General features: G+C 49.9%; 1 protein-coding gene across 4 annotated transcripts in view; it reads right to left on the bottom strand.

The window, feature by feature from the left end:
* ADCY1 (adenylate cyclase 1) overlaps window positions 1-18,022 on the bottom strand; it is a 148,741-nt gene continuing 130,719 nt past the window's right edge. The window contains exons 18-21 of one of the 4 annotated variants that reach the window (XR_007724071.1): window positions 14,010-14,124; window positions 11,845-11,969; window positions 7,600-9,441; window positions 1-7,258 (exon numbers count right to left, since the gene is read on the bottom strand). Coding sequence is in view for 2 of the 4 variants with exons in the window: in XM_050783368.1 (XP_050639325.1) it covers window positions 9,139-9,441; window positions 11,845-11,969; window positions 14,010-14,124 (543 nt within the window). In the remaining 2 variants the exon portion in view is untranslated. Of the gene's footprint in view, window positions 9,442-11,844; window positions 11,970-14,009; window positions 14,125-14,625; window positions 17,868-18,022 lie in introns of those variants that run through there. The other 3 variants (XR_007724072.1, XM_050783368.1, XM_050783369.1) reach the window with 3 other exon arrangements.

Genomic DNA, 18,022 nt, shown 5'->3' with positions numbered 1-18,022 from the left:
TTTAGTCAAGCAATTTTTTTCCTTTATTTTTGTTAAATAAGATTCCAGAAAGTATAGTGCAAACACTCAGTAGAAAAGTTGCAATTAAGAAATGTACATTCACATTTAACATTTCAGTCCATTCACTTTTTTAAAATAAAAATAGGACAAATTATTCAATTACTTGTCTCAATTTAACAATCTTGAAAAAGACTGGAAGGTACTCTACAGTGTTCAGTTGACATAAAAATAGACCCGTATTGATCATACAAATCTATCATGAGAAGTTACCCAGTGAGAGTGAGTTATTGTAATTCTGAATGTAGTCATCGTGTTTCTCACTTCTACAGAAGCATCCTCAGTGAGTTGTATTGTGCGAGAAAATGACACCCTTGCCCCCATCACTCTCCATTCCATAGAGGGACACAACCCTATCCGGCCAAACCCAGAAGGACGCAGGCGCTGACACAACTTCTCTCAGACAGTCGAGAAAATCCAGAAGTGGGCTTTGGGCTTACCTTAAATAGGAATGGAATCTACCACTACCAGATGGTCAGAATAAGGACATTATTGTTTGAGCGGGGGGTGTGCAATCAGTATAAATGAAGATGGCAGAGGAAGAGGAGTGATGACTGAAGGGAGGTGGTGCATAATAAGTGCATGAGCTACACAAAGCTCAGGCTCCACGGGCCTCGCCATGGCTCCCGGGGATGCTCTGCAGCCAGTGGGCAGATGACCTGAGGTCGGGCCTGGGCCTGTCCCTTTGTGCATGAGGTGTGATTTCAAATTCAAACTAAGTTCCACACCATTAGGAGTTTTCACGGCATGCAGTTCCCGAGTGCAAATGGCTTGCATATGTGTAGTTTTTACAGGTGGAAGGCAAGACCATACATCTCTCCCACACTGGGCATGTGCCTCCTCGTGGACAGTTGTATGCAAGAGGCGGCGATGGGCTCCCTCAGGATCCCCCAATGTGGGAATGGTCCCCTGAGACTTGTGCTTCATGTGCCTGGGGCCCAGAGTTGGGTGGGGGGTTGCTGGTGGGAGGTGAGAAACAAGTTCTGGCTGCCAGCTTCCCACTGCGCTCACCTGGGAGGTGGATACCCACAGGCAGGGTTCTCTGGGCTACTGTTGCACAGTCCTGCATGAGATATTTACTCAGTCCACAAGATTTGATAGATCTCTCGGGAGTTCGTCTAGGCTATTATCTCTGTTTAAACATTAATTCTCAATAAGTGTCTGAAAGCTCTTTTGAAAGCAACCTATCTGAAGGTCTGAACCGCCCGGTACCAGCAGGAACCAACGCCCAGGAGAGGGTCAGAGCACATGTGCTCTGGTGGTTGTCAAATATCTCACCATCCATCATAAGCCCTCTCTTGCCTTCTGAACACTCCTGCTGAAATCGACCCTTTGAACATCCTCTAATCCCTGGGAAGGCACCCGGACCCACCTATACCTACTGTCACCAGTAGCATATGACAATAACATTAAATGGCCTACAGCAGAGGAAGACGAAAGTAGAAGTAGCAAATCCAACCAAGGACCTTCCCATAGCTCACAGAACTGAGCAGGGAAGAAATGGTGTGTAGTTTCAGGGTGTCTGGAGGTGACACCATTTCTTCCCATTTGATGTCAGAGAGGCCTTACAGAAAAAGATGGCAACAGCTCTCCTTAAGGAGATCCTGTGTATGTGAAATTAGACACAATGACAGGTTTCGCTCAAATATAGTTTTAGAATATAGTCTGATATGACAAAGTAGGGATTTTTATTTCCTTGCTGGAGATCAGTTGTTAAAGAAGGAGGAATTCCTTTTACCCAAAAGGAATTGCATTGCTTTAATTTAGCAATGTGAGGCAAGGCCTGCCAGTGCCAGTGAGGACTTGGGCACCTGCTCTGAGGGCGGGCAGCTGGAGCAACTCACCCATCACGGGGACAGCCTTGGCTGCATTCAGAACCCACCTGCTGAGGTGGCCCCTTGCATGTGGATGAGCTAGAGTTCTCCATCAAAACCAACACAAATTTTGCAGATGTTGCTGTTAGCAAAGAGGCACTAAACATAATGAAAAACACAAGGGCTTGGAACTGGATAGAGCAGGAATGGAACCCTGATCCTGCTTCTCAGGGCTGTGTGACTTTACTCAAGTCCCTAACCTCTCTGGGCCTCAGATTCTTCACTGTCAACATAAGGAGTATAATCGTACCTTCCTTCATGGGCTGTTTGAAGTAGAGAGTGAGGTGAAGCACACAGAAGGTGCAGTTACTGTAAAGCCCGACTTAGATACTAATGACGAGTGTTTCCTTTATTTGTGGTCACAGCAAAAGGCCCACAGAGACTGTGGTAACCAGGCGGGAGAGTCATGAGCGCCCTTCCCCTGCGGTTATTGATGTATTAATAGAACATATTGAATCTAGTGACGGGTAGAAGGAAATTCACTAATTTCACAAAGAATGAAGGAGTTGTACCTAAAATGAGTGACCCGTCAGGTACAAAAGATACAGCGTTAGGTCAGGTGGCTGCCACTGTGGTCAATTTTCTGATTTTCTTTTCTTTTTTTCTTTCTTTCTTTTCTCTCTTTCTCTTTCTTCTTTCTCTCTCCTTCCCTCCCTCCCTCCCTCCTTCCCCTCTCTCCCTCCTTCCTTCCTTCCTTCTTTTTTTTTGAGACAGAATCTTGCTCTGTCACCCAGGTTGGAGTGCAATGGCACAATCTCGGCTCACTGCAACTTTCGCCTCCTGGGTTCGAGCGATTCTCCCACCTTAGCCTCCTGTGTAGCTGGGACTACAGGCTCCCACCAACATGCCCGGTTAATCTTTTTTTTTTTTTTTTTTTAGTAGAGACGGGGTTTCCCCATTTTGATCAGGCTGGTCTTGAACTCCTGACCTCAATGATCCACCTGCCTCGGCCTCCCAAAGTGCTGGGATTACAGGCATGAGTCACTGCGCCCAGCCTGATTTTCTGAGTTCAAAGATGTTTTTCCCAGTCCATTGTGAAGCACAATCCAAGAAGGCCACCTGTCTATTTTTGCTCTTCCACTGCAACAACTGAGAGAGACGGAAGCTGACAGACACTCACTCAGCTGGGAAGGCCTGGCCTCCAAATTGGCTCCCAGTAACTGGAGGGGAGCTGGAAGCCCGAATTCCTGCAGCCGTGATCACCCTGAGGCTCTCTCTACAGCCTCTGTGCACGCCGATAACCTAAAAGAAAAAAATAACCAACAAAACCAAAGAAAATGGAACCTAGTTAGTGCCTCAATGCCCCTGGACTTCAGTGCTGATGTAGGAGATGATAAAGTTGACTTGATGTCTGAGATGCTGCTGCCCCTGCCCAGACCTTCTCCTCTAATAGCAAGGATTTTCTGAGGGAAATCACATCAGGGCACTCGGGGATGGTTTCCCCAAATGCCCTGCGCGGCAGTTTTATCTGACTGTATTCAAATTTAATTTTGTTCCTCATATGAATCCCATGAACAAATGATTAATTTTCATTTGGCTTATGCTACGCAACACACAGATGTGCATGACACACACGACAGAAACACGCGTTCACACACATAATGCAGGCACACACATTAAGCATGGCCTCTAGTGGAGTATCTATTTTTTAAGGTAGTGAACAGAATAAATTTTCAGGGAAATTTAAAAATACAAATATATGCATCATTTCACAATGGCATGTTGTTTAGGGAAGTCTAGCCCCAAAATGTGTGGCACACCTGAAATTGAATCTGGTGTTTATGGAATGGACCACGGAGGTGACAGATATCCTCACATCCTAGTACAGGATCTGCTTTCACTAAGTGTATGAACACACAGAAGGATAAGGCAGGAAGCCCCAAGAACACGTTCCAGTGTGTGCCCCAGGGCACCCCTGGGTGAGCAGAGGGCTCCAGGCTCCCCACCGTGTCTGTCTGGGGCTGTGTTCATGGGCACTTGGCCCTGTGTGGGAAGAATGTCTACGTGCAGGAAGCAGCCGCCCTGGCTGGGGCTCTGCCCCCTGCTGCTGTCCCCCAGCCCGCCCTGTCTGCCTCCAGGGACCCCTCTGCCTTCACAGCCCTGGGAGCCCTGCATCCAGCGGCCCACGCCCGTGCTCTCTCCCAAGGGCAGGGCCTGCCCTTCAACTCCTTGCTGTCAGTTCACACAGAATCAGACACTGCAGCTTACAGACGAATCCTGTGTGGCATTCATTCCCCAATGGCAGGGCCTGACCACACTCAGATCACCCAAATCCATCTGTAGAAAACCACAACTATGAGAAGAGCCTTCCTTCTGCTGAGCCCACTGAGCCTTCTTCAAAGTCTACCCGGGGCTCCATCCTGGCCTGCCCTCCATGCCACGGGAGCAGTCCTCAGGCCCTGCCCCTGCTCCTGATGCCCCCACCCAAGGGGGCTCCTTGGCTCCAGCTCCTCCCCACAGGTTCAGTCCAGCTGGAACGCTGGTCTCAACCCACCCAGCTCAGCTTGACTTGGTGGGTGCAGTGAGCGCCAGGACTGAGAAAGGCTGAAGCAACTCTATTTCCCCTACTGCCCATTTTCGCCAACTATGGGCACCTGCCTGCAGCATCTCCTGCCTGGTACCAAAGAGCATGGAATGATTTGTGCACCGATGGTTATTTGGGGTATGTGACCCCTCTCTTGGTCACCCCCAAGCTCAATTTGAAGGCCTGAACCATCCAGTTTGACCTTTTCACACCCAGGTAAGCCTAGCATGGGGACCCCAGGCCTGAACAGGTGTCCTGTTCAGGGGGCTCTTCTACCAGGATGGTACCAGTGTTGTGGAAGGTGAATGGGGACAGCCTTCAGAGTGCCACCATTTCCTTAAAATGGCCTATCACAGGTAAGCCTTGATATGTTATCCTTTAGACTCTGCACCAACCAACTGCAACGTACCACCGTTGGTCAGTGTGAGGCCAGTACTGAGACTCATCAATCGGAACAGATCTTGGATGGAGTGGGTGCCTTTGCCTCGTTCCTTCCTCATCCAAGCAAGGGTGTGGTGACAATGACCTGACCGGGGTTTAACGCCGGCTCTGTCTGCTCACCAGCCCTGGGGTGCTGAGCTCGGACCAGTCCGGGCAGCCCAACCCACAGGAACTGAGGTTTCAGAGCTGGGTCTTCGGGAAGGGGTGGGGGCTTTGGGAGTGGCAGCTCCCCGCCTCCCACCACCCCAAGCCAGAGAATGGGGCAAACTTGCATGCGTGGCTTATCTCTAAATTACCAATCTGCTTCAGACCAGACTCATCTCTGCAGTATAAAGTTATTGCTTCTATGACAGGTGTTCCAGAAGCCCTGGTGGCTTTAAAGTCTGAGAAACACGGGCTGCCAACTTGGGTTGCTGGGTCTGTGGGGGCGTCCTCCTGCAGGATACAGACACCCCGCAGGTGTGGACCACCCGGGCCGGCATGGTCCCTGCAAGTGACTGGAAGCATTCCAGGGTTGTGTTCTACTCTACGGCGTCAGGCGTGAAAGGCATGCAAGGGTTGCGAGGGGAGCACACAGGGTCATTTCCAAAGGGCCACAGCATGGCCAAGCAGGGGCTGAGGTGGGTGTGGGGCTTGTCTTCATTTTTGGTACGAGTAAACAGGCAGCACCTGTAACTGGTGCACTATTTACAAAGCCTCTTCAATAAATAATTTAGAGAGAATCCTACCCGAATGGCTCTAACATTTGTACATGAATATTGTACATGATTAAAAATAAATAAGGCAATATAATACAGTTTTCTCACAAATAAAAAGGAAGTTGTTTTTCACCAAACCCCAAGGAACATTATGGCTAAACACAGTTCCTGAACTCCCAGGAGGTGGCTGGGGTTTGGAGTTGCTGATGATGGAGATGTTTGCCCCTGAAGTGGAGACCTTGCCAAGCCTGCCATGGGGTCCTTTCCAGAACAGTCGTGAGCCCGGAGACGGGAGCATGGTCCCCGCGATGGCCTCCTCTTGCTGCCCTAAGTGGCCACATCTTGGGCAGCTTCCAGGATGTACATGTGTGACCTCGCAGCTCTGTGGACCCCAGGCACGGCACAGTGTGGCTGGCTCTCTTCTCAGTCTCACAGGCCAAACCAAGGTGTCGCTGGACTGGGCTCCACTCACGCCTGGAGGCTCTGGGGCGAATCTGCTTCAGGCTCACTTGGGTTGTTGCCAAACTCAGCTCCTTCTGGTTGTGTGAGCGACACCCGGCTTCCTCGCTGACTGGGGCTGGGGTTGTCGAGTAGCCTCTGGTGTTGGCTCCTGGCCCCTTGTCTTTAAGCCAGCAATAATGGCACCATCTCTGTGACACTTCGAATCTTTCCTGGCTCTCCTGCCTCCCTCAGCCATTCCAAGGGGCCACCGAGCCCACCCAGATAATCCAAGTTCCCCTCCCATCCTTAGATCCCTGACTGTAATTCCACCTGCAAAGTCCCCTTTGCTGTGTAACAGCACCCGGCCCCAGGGCTTAGAACTGGGGCATGGACACCCTTAGGGTTCACACCTCTTGTCTATCCACCACCTGGATGGCCAAAGGTGGGCAGCGGCACTGGGGGCAACAGGATTGGCTGGCCAGGGGCTCTGCGCCCTTCTCAACAGCTCGTGGGTCAAGGACAGCAGCACGATGAGCCGGGGGAGCCAGGGTGGCCACACTCACCACCACCGCAACTACACCCTCATGGGCTCCCTGTGGCTCCTGTCTGAACTGACTGCTTCAAATCCGACTGGGATAGACAGAGGAGATGAGAAAATCCTAGTGGAAAGGGGACCATAAGGACAAACTATTTGTCCTGAAGAGGGGAAAGCACTGGAGCAGGGACAAGGCAGGGCCTGGAGGAGGGGTTGACAGCAGTGCCCCAGCCAGGTTCTCAGCCCACAGCCGGCTCAGAAGGACCCTGGGTCCTCAGGATGAGCTCAGGAGCCCTCAGGAGCCCTCGATGACAGCCTGGAGATTCCACATAAACATAAGGTCCTGTGGATGCCCTAATAGCAGCTAGAGGCCCTGCAAGCACCTCCTTCTGCCCCAGGACCTCACAGGAGCCCAGCCCCCAGCGGCACAAGATGATGCCAGAACACCAGGAACGTGAGTGGGCAGCGACATGAGGACCACCCAAGGAAAGTAAAAGGCGCCCGAGCTCTGCCTTCAAAATCTCCAGTGGGGCCATGGGCTCAGCCTACCTGTGGGGTCATGTGGCCTGGCCTGGGAGCTCCCTGTCATAGCCAGGGGAAGGTGCTGGAAAGGCATTGGTCAAAATCACTCTGCAAGAAGGTGTCTGGAGACCATCCTGCCTCTTGCACCATCACAGAGGCCACAGCCCTGACCAGAGAGAAAGAAGGGTGGACAGTACTCCCTACAACCCTGTCTAGACACCTAGTGCACACCCTAAGGACAGGCAGACGGAGGCCCCTACATGCAGCCTCTACCCACCTCCCCTGCCTAAAATCATCCACCCTGCCCACCTCTGTCTGGACTCCTGTCTCAGCTGGAAGTACCAGGCATCACTGCACTGGCCACCCTGCAAAGCCCCCAGGGTCTAGCCTCCCCCAGCTATGGCCCAGGCACCTGCCGCCCCCACACAGCCACACAGCTGAGGCAGGGTCAGGCCCTCCCTGTGCAGGGGGCTGCCTCTGATGGTAGCAGCCAAGGATATCACCCACCTGTGCGAACAGGGATTAGCCTGCAGCAGGTCCCACACACGGGTCTACACTCCAGGGAAGGAAGTCTGGGCTTCTCTCTGCTCCTATTCTGAAAAGTCGGGGCCCTCAGGAAAGGGTTACAGCTGTTGAGGAGCAGTGAGGAGGGGGACCCCCAACCCTGCTGGCTTTGAGCAGAGGCAGGGCTCAAGCCTCATGTGCAGTCCACGGAAACCTCTCTGACCACACCTCAGAGCAGTGGGTCTTTAGATGTTCCCCTACTATGGTGCCTACCCAGAAGCTTCCCTCCCACTTCTAGCCACCTTCCTCCCTGTGACCGAGATCCAAGGTTTCTACACGCCACTGGATAGTCCCTTCCCACTGGCCCTCCTGGACCCCTGTCCCCCTCATCCTCATTTTCATCTTCACTGTGACTATTTAGACATGCATGTGGGAGGCTGTCAGACGTCAACACGATCACCTGCAGTCAATTTCCCTGCAAATTACAACAGGGACACCTGCACTCACACACATCAGCCAATTCTGAAACTTCGTCCTGGAGGGTTGGTTCTGCTGGAGAAACAGCATCTTCCATCATGGGTGTGAGGGCCGCTCATATTCAACAGAAGTGGAGCCTCACACTGTTGTTGCTAAATGTAAAGGATCCAAGACGCCACAGGGAAGGGAAGAAATGACACCCTTCGTCTTCTCTGAACAAACACAGTGCCGGTGCAGGATGGGGAATGGCCAGGTGTTTTAGGAGCTGGAAGCCATTGGTGGAGGGGTGGAGAATGCACAGGTGCAGCAAGAAGCCGATGCTGGCCATGGTTGTGGAGAGGGGGTCACAGGGCCCCCTGAGAACTCCAGAAGACCTGCCTCTGGCTCTTAGCAAAAAACCACGCTTGAAAGCCAGCAGCCACCACTATCCATGCAGTGAGAGGCAGCTTCTCAATTCTCCCCAAACCGTCCAGTTCAAGTGTGGACAGCTCTGTACTGTGCCCGTGGTGTGAACAACCCTAGGCCTTGTGACCTTCCCAGAGAGGCCTGACTTTCCACCCTGGCTCTTGAAGCCTCTGCCCAGGGCTGGAGCCACCTGTATGTCAGGTCCCACCTAGGCAGGCTGGACAGGACCGTCTCACGGCACACTCTTGCAGAGCTCCTCGGTCGCTCTGCCAGCCACACCTCAGCAGCTCTTGCTGTAACCCTGGTGGATGCTCTGAAGGTCCTGACGTTGATGCCGACCTGGCCAAACCTGAACAGGCCTTCTGGAAAGAAACAGTGCTCCTTACGCCACGGAGGGAGGGGTGGAGTGACACCTCTCCAGGGAGGCCTGGAAGTGTGTGCAGTCGGGTGTCCTCCCCTCACCGAGTAACTGCTGTGCTGCATCTGCTGGGTGGTTGGTCCTCGGGCCACAGGCCACGCCTGGACAATGCTCCTCCTCCACCCTGGCCGCTGGCTCCATGCTCTGCTGGTCTGGCTGGTCCTGGTTGGAGCCACCGTGGCCTGTGTCGCCCCCGGAGCATTCCCACCCCAAGTGCACCCCAGAGGCCCACGTGGGCTCCACTAAGCCTCCTTCCCAGCTGCTGCAGAGGACAGATACTGGCCTGGGGAGTGTGGAGGGAGCCCAGCCCTGACTGAGACGCCAGGCATGGGGCACACCGGGGGACGTCTGCCCTGAAGGCCAGCTCTCCCATATGGACCCATTTTCCGATCCAAGCCCAGGGACCTGATTTGGGAGCCGTTTCCATCAGTCCTGCCTTCTAGAAAGTATGTCAACATCTCGCCTTTGCCCTTGACACTGACTTTGCCTCGGCACACAAAGTGGTAGGGGCATCTTCTCAGCAGCCGGTGGACTTCCTCAGTCACCTGTTGATGGAGAGAAGGGAGCATTACTCCAGGGCAATGAGGGGGACTCCTCTGGGAAGAGACCAAAACATTCCATCCTGCATCTGTTGCTGTCCACCCTGACTGCCCAACCCTGGCACGGGGATGTGGCTTTCTCAGCTCAGCCTGGCAGCCAGGGCCCCTACTCTTGCTGAAATCGCTTGGGTCACTATGTAAAAAAGACACTGCCCTGCAAAGACAACCCAGGGGACTCAGAGGAGTCTGAGGGACCAGCCCCAGGGGAGTCTCACAGCCTGTTCCCTGGACAATAGGAGGAGGCAATGTTCAATGAGCCGGAAAGGGTGGCCCAGGGAGCGCCCAGACAGGCAGGTAGGTGGACAGGGCTTGCAGGGACCTGGCACCAGGGTCTGGATGTAAGCTTCCATGGTGGCTCCGTGTACTCCATGCCAGAGGCTGCGTGGGACACAGCTCCAGATGCTAGAACAGAGAAGAGCAGGGTTGACTCTCTGGGTTCAGGGCTCTTGGCACCTCAGCAGCCAGGGACATTTACAAGTAGGGCATACAGAATATAGGGGGCAAAAGGTACACCCCTCAGCTGGAAGGGGCAGCAAAGAGTAGAGTCCAGGGCAAAGCCTGACTTCCAACTCACTGCTGGGGGCAGTAGCGGCGGTGTCGGTGGGGGTGCAAACCATACAGTTCACAGGACCCCAGTGCAGCTGCCTCTGCAACCCTGAGTCAGGGGAGGGAGGGACCAGCATATGGAGGGCAGCGAGCAAACCGTCCAGAGAAAACAGGGACATTTCTTGACAGGCTCAAAGAATTTCTGCTTCGCAAAGTTAGGAAAAAGATAAAGGATGAGAAAATAGTTTCTACTAGATACAATCAGTCCTGTGAATAGAGGACACGATTGGTATCTCTGCGTTATGTTGGAGGTGTGATCTTGGAATTTCCTCTCCCCGCTGTCTCCCTGGCTGCTCCTCACTCTCCTACACACAGTCCCTTCAAGCCCTGGCATCTTTTGTTAAAAGAACTCAATCCATGCCAAGCCCACCTTCTAACGCCCAGAGCGGGGCAGGGTGGCCCCCGTCAGTGTGGCAGGGGAGGCAGGACAGAGGCCCTGTGAGTGCAAGGGTGACATCCTGGGCAGCCAGGAGACACCTGGCGGGGGATTGGACAGAGGTCACGAGTGAACAGTCTGTGCGTGAGGCAGGGGCAAGATAGGACAGTGGCAGGCTCAGATCTGATTTTAGAAACTTAAAAATGCAATGTTGGTTCAGGGCTGGGGCCAGGCTGGGGTGGGCAGGATGGGGCTACCATGAAGTTCTCCCCTGGCAAGTCCGGTTTTGGGGGAATCCTGCAGAAGAGTGCAGGATACAGTCATGGTAAAAAACAAAAACAAAAACAAAACAACAACAACAACAAAACCGTGTGTGTGTGTGTGTGTGTGTGTGTGTGTGTGTGTGTGTGTGTGTGTGTGTGTATACAGCACAAAGTTCTGGAGGTGGACGGTGGTGATGGCTGCACAACCATGTAAATATACTTAATGCCACTCAACCGTACACCTAGCAAAAAGATGACAAATTCTATGTATACTTTACTGTGATAAAAGAAATTTTGAAAAAGAGAATGCAGAAGTGCAGCACTGCTCCACGGAAGCCCCGTCTACGTTCTGAGCAGGAGAGGAGAGCTCCATGAATATTTTGGCCTACCTGTCCCTTAAACTGCCCCTGTGAATAGCTGCTGTCACATGCCTGGGGGCCAAGCCCTCCCTCCATGGCCCCTGGAGGCCTGCAGTTCCCAGGGAGGGTGGCTGCAGGGCTGTGTGGCCCTTCACAGGCTCCATCTTACTTGTAAGGGCTTCATTCTGGTGGTCCTCAAGACCGAATCAAGTTTCAAATTTGTTCTCAGGGAAATCCCAGAAGCCGAATAACACTCCTCCACACTGAGGAAAAGCAGAGGCTGCTGCCTTCTAAACCTTTCCATGGCTTTTAGAGGGTGTCAGCCCACCTGAGCTGCCCACAGGTTCCTCAGATGAGGTGGACACGCGTAGCACCCTCCCTTCAAACACACAAGGAAGCCCTTCCTTCCCATGGCAGCCGGTGGAGGCTGGAGTCCTGGGATGTGCAGCATGAATGACAGCCGCCAGTCTGCTGGGACCAGAAGTGGGACCCAGTGACTCAGTGCTCCCACCGCTGCACCTGGTCACTCAGGAGCCAGCCCCTGAGACTAAATGACAAACCAGACAGCAAAATCAAGATGCCCGGGCCAGGATGCCCTCCAGAGCAGACAGACTGAAATATGCAGCTCTTTCTGCCCTGCCACGTACAGGCTGCAGACTGGGGATTCAATCCTGGCCCCCTGTGCCTCAGTTTCCTCACCTGAAGAATGGGCACCCATGCCTTGGGGGTTTCTGGGTGAACTGACCTGGATTCTGCCCTGGACCCCTGTGCTGTCCATCCGACTGGCCACGTTGACTGTGTTTCCCCAGATATCGTACTGGGGCCTGCGAGCGCCAATCACTCCAGCCACCACGGGGCCAACATTGATGCCTAGAAAACAGCCAGCGCATGACCTGTCAGTGGGAAAAGTGTAACTCACCCCACCAGGGCCACCAAATGCACCTGATGCCGCTCCTGGTGGAGAAAAGGTTGCTCCTTTCAGGGCTTTGTTTCCTGGGGTCACCTAGCACCAGGCTCCTTCCTGAAGCATCACATACAGCACAACAGAGAGGCAGCTGCCCTGCTGCACAGGCTCCCCTGGGCAGGGTCCCCTCACGACACTGTCCACTGCACTGGGGAACAGCACTGGCTGTTCAAAACGAGTCCTGATCCTGAAGAAAAGTCCCCTTTCCTGGAATAGCAGCCTCTGTGCTGAACCCTGCTAGTGGAGCCACTCAGAAGTGTGACCTTTCAGTATCTGGGATTACAAGGTGTATCCCCAACTGCATCCTCTCTTGCAGAAAAATAGCGGCTCCGGACCTGTTCTCGGAATGTGACCTTATGGCTATTTTAGAGTATGGGTCCCAGAACTACGCAAGATGGTGCAGAATGCTCTGAAGGGAGGAGAGGAAGTACCTTCTCTTTTTGTAGCTCAGTGTCCAACTGGCCTCTGGACAGCTGCAGACCAGCTGGACAGCATTGCAACAACCCAGGCACACCCGAACTTGAGTCACTCCTTGTGCAACTTTCCGCAAAGCACTCACCCTCTCTGAGCCTGGTCTTCCTCCCCTGTAAGTAGGGCACATACCAGCCTGTGACGCCCGGCCCGTCCTCGGCAGGACAGAGAGGGACCAAGCTTGCTGTCAGCTCTCCTGTTACGCCTGCAACTGGGGCTTTCTGGCCTCGACCGAAGCCACTTCCTATCTTCCCCTTCTGTATTTGTGGACTAATTTTTCTGAGCTTGTCCTAGAAAATTCCTCCGACGTTCTGGGCAGTGGGGAGCTGGCATGCCATGGAGGAGCATGAGAGCAGGGGGCACAGTGGTGTGAGCTGGGGAAGGTGGGCATGGGAAACTCAGAGAAGAACCCCAAAGGGCCATTTCCCAGATGGCTGGAGCTGGTGGGAGTTGGCGAGCACCCTCTGCTAACCCCAGACGCCCCACCCACATAAAGAACACCAGGCTAGCACCAGCCTGATGGGCAGAAGGGCCCCGAGAGATCCTTGTCCAGCCCCACTGCATGACTAGACACTGAGGTGCAGGGCCGGGCTTGCCAGCCGGTCCTGTCATTGGAAAGTGAGGAGCAGAGTTTCCCCGATTCACCAGCAGATCGATTTCCAGGTACATCAGTAGCTCTGCTGACCAGAGCCCAGGGCCCAGCTGGCTCACTCTGCCCCTGCTCTGTGGCCAGACACCATGCCTGAAGCCGAGCTTGCTTTTCAGGACATCAGAACTCCACGTGCTCTAAGTGGATCAACCACCACCCTTCACACTCACACGTGGCTCCAAGGTTTGTTTTTAAGGCTACTGGATGTTTGAATTCTAAAACAACCACGAACCTCTAGTTTAACTGTATCCTGGACTAGTAGAATTTTTCTCGTAAACTGTCTACATCTCAAGAAAACGTGAATTTATGATTTAAAAAAAACCAACAAATCATAGTTTTATAAAAGTTAGAAAGGAACTGGGGCATCCAGTGGTTTTTCTTCCTCACGACACAGGTGAGGGAAGGAGCCCGGAGAAGACACAGGGCGGCCAGAGTCCACGCAGTGGGGCTCCCGTCAAGGCCTCTTTCTGGACAGCCCATGTGGCCTCAACTATGTAGCTGTGGCTGGTGAACAGGGAAAGGGGCATTTTATTTCAGCTAAGTGTGGACTTGGAGGAGCATCTGAACGTCTCCAGGATAATCAAGATTTCTAATGTGTTTCCTGAGCCAGACGATGAATCTTCAAAGTCCTAAGTTACTTTCTGAAGCATCTCCACTTCCACCAGCAGCTTCCAGGGGCAATTCCGTACACAGGTCCCCATGCCCTCCTGGGCAGCACCACCCTCCTTCCTGTAAGACCAGGGCACCTCATCAGCTGATCCCACCCCTAGGTGGGTATAGGAAGGTGTTCCACATGGATGGACAGGATAGGTTTAGAGTCACGTACCAACTCGGAGGACAAAGTCATTGTAAGACTGGTAGTTGATTTCATCCAGAACGTCAAACATCTCAATGGCAAAGTCTGCCAGCGTGCTCAGGTGGGAGGAGATGGACTTCTTAGCCTAGATATAAACAGACAGGGTCATTACATCTGAGGGGCACTAGGCAAGAGGGAGCCAAGGACCAACCTGCAATAGCCAACAGCCGCACTCTCAGGGGCAGGCATTCTGGGTGCCTGGCTATGGGCACATTTATCATTCCATTCTACAGGGAGGAGACTAAGGGAGAGGCAAGGTATTGGCCAAGCCCCAGCTTCTGAGGGGCAGAGACAGGGCCCACCCAAGGCTGCCTGCAGGAATGGGGTGGGGCAGCCCTTTTGAGTGGGAGACCAGGTGCTCACTCTCCTGCTTGGACAGCGTTGCTAATGCCCATTGCAAATGAGCAAAACAAGGACAGAGACGCATGCCAGGGAGTAGGCAGCTTCCTTCCTTGAGATTGAGGCTATATCCTCCGGTACATGTGTGACAAGGTCCTTTCTCTTGTGAAACAGTAACAGTTGTAAAGTCTCTAACTTTTATTTTTAAAGGGAATTTTATTAGTCTTCACAATCAGGAAACTAATGCTTTTTAAAAATTAACAGATTTTATTTTTAGGGCAATTTTAGGTTTATAGGTAAGTTGAGCAGATTATACAGAATTGTCATATATCCCTTCTCCCCAGTTTCCCGTTGTTAACATCTTACGTAAGTGTGACACATTTGTTTCAACTGATGAACCAATATTGATATATTATTAACCAAAGTACATAATTTAATTAGGGTTCACTCTTGGTATTGTCCATTCTATGCATTCTAAATGCATGACATGTATCCGCTATGACAGTATTACACACAACAGTTTCACTGCCCTGAAAATTCTCCCTGCTATCTGTTCATCCCGCCTCTCCCCTGACCCCAGCAACCACTAATCCTCTTACTGTCTCTACCGTTTTGCCTTTTCCAGAATTTCATATAGCTGGAATCATACCGTATGTAACCTTTTCAGACTGATTTATTTTAAGTAGCCAAGTGTATTTAAGGTTTCTCCATGTCTTTTCATAACTTAATAGGTCATTTCTTCTCACTTAATAATATTCTACCTATGGATATACCAGAATTTCTTTATCCATTCACCTACTGAAGGATACCTAGTTTGCTTCCAGTTTTTATTATGAATAAAACTGTTATGAATACTCATGGACATAAGTTCTCATTTCATTTGGATATATACCAAAAGTGCAATTGCTGGATCATATGGTAACATTATGTCTAACTTTGTGAGAAACCATCCAACTCTCTCCCGCAGTGGCTGCCCTATATTGCATTCCCGCCAGCAATGAAGGAGAGTTTCCGTTGCTTCACATCCCCACCAGCATTTGTCTTGTCAGTGTTTTGGATTTCAGCCCTTCTAACAGGTATCTAGTGGTATTTTATTGTTGTTTTCCTTTGCAAATCCCTAAAAATATAAGATGCTGAGCATCCTTTCATATGCCTGTCATCTGCATCTCTTTTGGTGAGGTGCCTGTTTGAACTGTTTGCTGACTTTTTAACTGTTGGGTTTTCTTCTCTCTCTTGTTGAATTGTAATGGCTCTTTGTGTACTATAGATACAAGTCCTTTATCAGATACGCGGTTTGCAAAGATTTTCTCCTAATCTGTGACTTGACTTTTCATTCTCTTAACAATATTTTTCATAGAGTAGGAGTTTTTAATTTTCATGAAGTCCAATTTACCAATTTTTTCTTTCATGAATCATGCTTTTGGTGTTGTATTTAAAAAGTCATTGCCAAACTGAAGGTCATCTAGATTTTTCTCCTATATTATCTTCTAAAAGTTTTGTAGCTTTGCATTTTACATTTAGGCTTATTATCGATTTTGAGTTAATTTTTGTGAGGGGTGTAAAGTCTGCATCTATATATATCTATATAAATATATATATATTTTTTTTTGCATGTGGATGTCCAGTTGTTTCAGCACTGTTTGTTGAAGAGACTGTCTTTTCTCCACAGTGCCTCCGCTCCTTTGTCAAAAACCAGCTGACTATATTTCTATGGGTCTATTTCTGGGCTCTCTAGTCTGTTGCACTCATCTATTTGCCTGTTCTTTTGCCAATACCACACTGTCTTGATTACTATAGCTTTTTAAGTCTTGAAGTTGGGTAGTGTCAGTCCTCCAGCTTTGTTCTTCCACTTCAATATTGTGTTGATTATTCTGCATCTTTTTACTTTCCATATAAACTTGGGATCATTTTGTCAACATCACAAAATATCATGGTGGAGTTCTGATTGGACTTGTGTTAAATCTACAGATCAAATTGGGAAGAACTGCCATCTTAACAATACTGTCTCTTCCTATGCAGGAACAGTGACTCCCCAGTTACTTAGATCTTTCATTTCTTCCATCAGAATTTTACAGTTTTACTCATATAGATCTTGTATATAGTTTGTTAGAGTTATACCCAGTATTTCATTTTTTGGCTACTAATATAAATGGCATTTTGTTTGTAACTACAAATTCCAATTGTTCATTGCTGGCATATAGAGAAACGATGAACTTTTATATATTAACTTTATATCCTGGAACCTTACTATAATTGCTTCTTAGTTCTAAGGGAGGAGACCACCCCTCATATTGTCTTATGCCCAATTTCTGCCTCCAAAGAAGGAAGTAAAAACTAAAAGGCAGAAATAAAATCCACAAGCAGATAGTCCGGCGCCACACCCTTGGCCTAGTAGTTAAAGATCGACCCCTGACCTAATCGGTTATGTTATCTATAGATTACAGACATTGTATAGAAAAGCACTATCAAAATCCCTGGCCTGTTCTGTTCCGTTCTAATTACTGGTGCATGCAGCCCCCAGTCACGTACACCCTGCTTGCTCAATCGATCACAACCCTCTCATGCAGACCCCCTTAGAGTTGTGAGTCCTTAAAAGGGATAGGAATTGCTCACTCAGGGAGCTTGGTTTTTGGAGATGTGAGTCTTGCCAAAGCTCCAGCTGAATAAAGCCCCTTCCTTCTTTAACTCAGTGTCTGAGAGGTTTTATCTGTGGCTTGTCCTGCTACAGTTCCAGGGGCTTTTTTCTGTTATTGTTGTTATTAATTCTTTTGGATTTTCTACATATACAGTCATGTCATCTGCAAGCAGATTCCTTCCCAGTCTGTATGCCTTCAATTTTCTTTCTTGTCTTACCGCCTTCCAGTAAAACGTTGAATAGAAATGGTGAGAAAGGGTATTCTCACTATGTTCTCATCTTAGAAAGCATTTAGTTTCCCTCCATTAGGTATGTTAAGCTGTGGGTATTTTGCAAATTTTTAAAAATCAAACTGAGGAAGTTGTCTTCTATTGCCAGTTTACTGAGAGTTTAAAAAAAAAAAAAAAAAAAAAAAAAAAAAAAACCAGGAATGGGTGTTAGACTTAAATAATTGTTCTGCATCAATTTATATGATTATATAATTTTTCTTCTTTATCCTGTTGATTCGATGAATTTCATGAATTCATTTTGGAATACTAAAACAGCCTTGTATAGCTGGAAAAAATCCAATGTGGTTTTAGTATATAATTCTTTTCATTCATTACTGAATTCAATGTGCTAATATTTGTTGGGGGGTTATACATTTATATTCATGAGAAATACTGGTCTGTAATTTTCTTTTTCTATAATGTCTTCGTCTGGGTCTGGTATTCAGGTAATGCTGGCCTACAGAACGAGTCAGAAAATGTTCCTTCTGCTTCTGTCTTCTGGAAGAGATTGTAGAGAACTGGTGTAATTTCTTCCTTAAATGTTTGGTAGAATTCACCAGTGTATGCATCTGGATCTGGTGCTTTCTGTTTCAGAAGATTATTAATTATCGGTTAATAAATCTAGATCTATTCAGAATAAGTATTCGTATTTATTCACAGTTCTACTGTGGAAAAGGAGAGTGCAGGGCTGACGGGAGAAGAAGAGAGGGGGCAACTAGGGAGGAAGGTGGGGGCTGGTG

Source organism: Macaca thibetana, chromosome 3 (genome assembly GCF_024542745.1).
Source record: "Macaca thibetana thibetana isolate TM-01 chromosome 3, ASM2454274v1, whole genome shotgun sequence".
Lineage (NCBI taxonomy): Eukaryota > Metazoa > Chordata > Mammalia > Primates > Cercopithecidae > Macaca > Macaca thibetana.
This window is presented reverse-complemented; position numbering and strand designations above follow the sequence as displayed.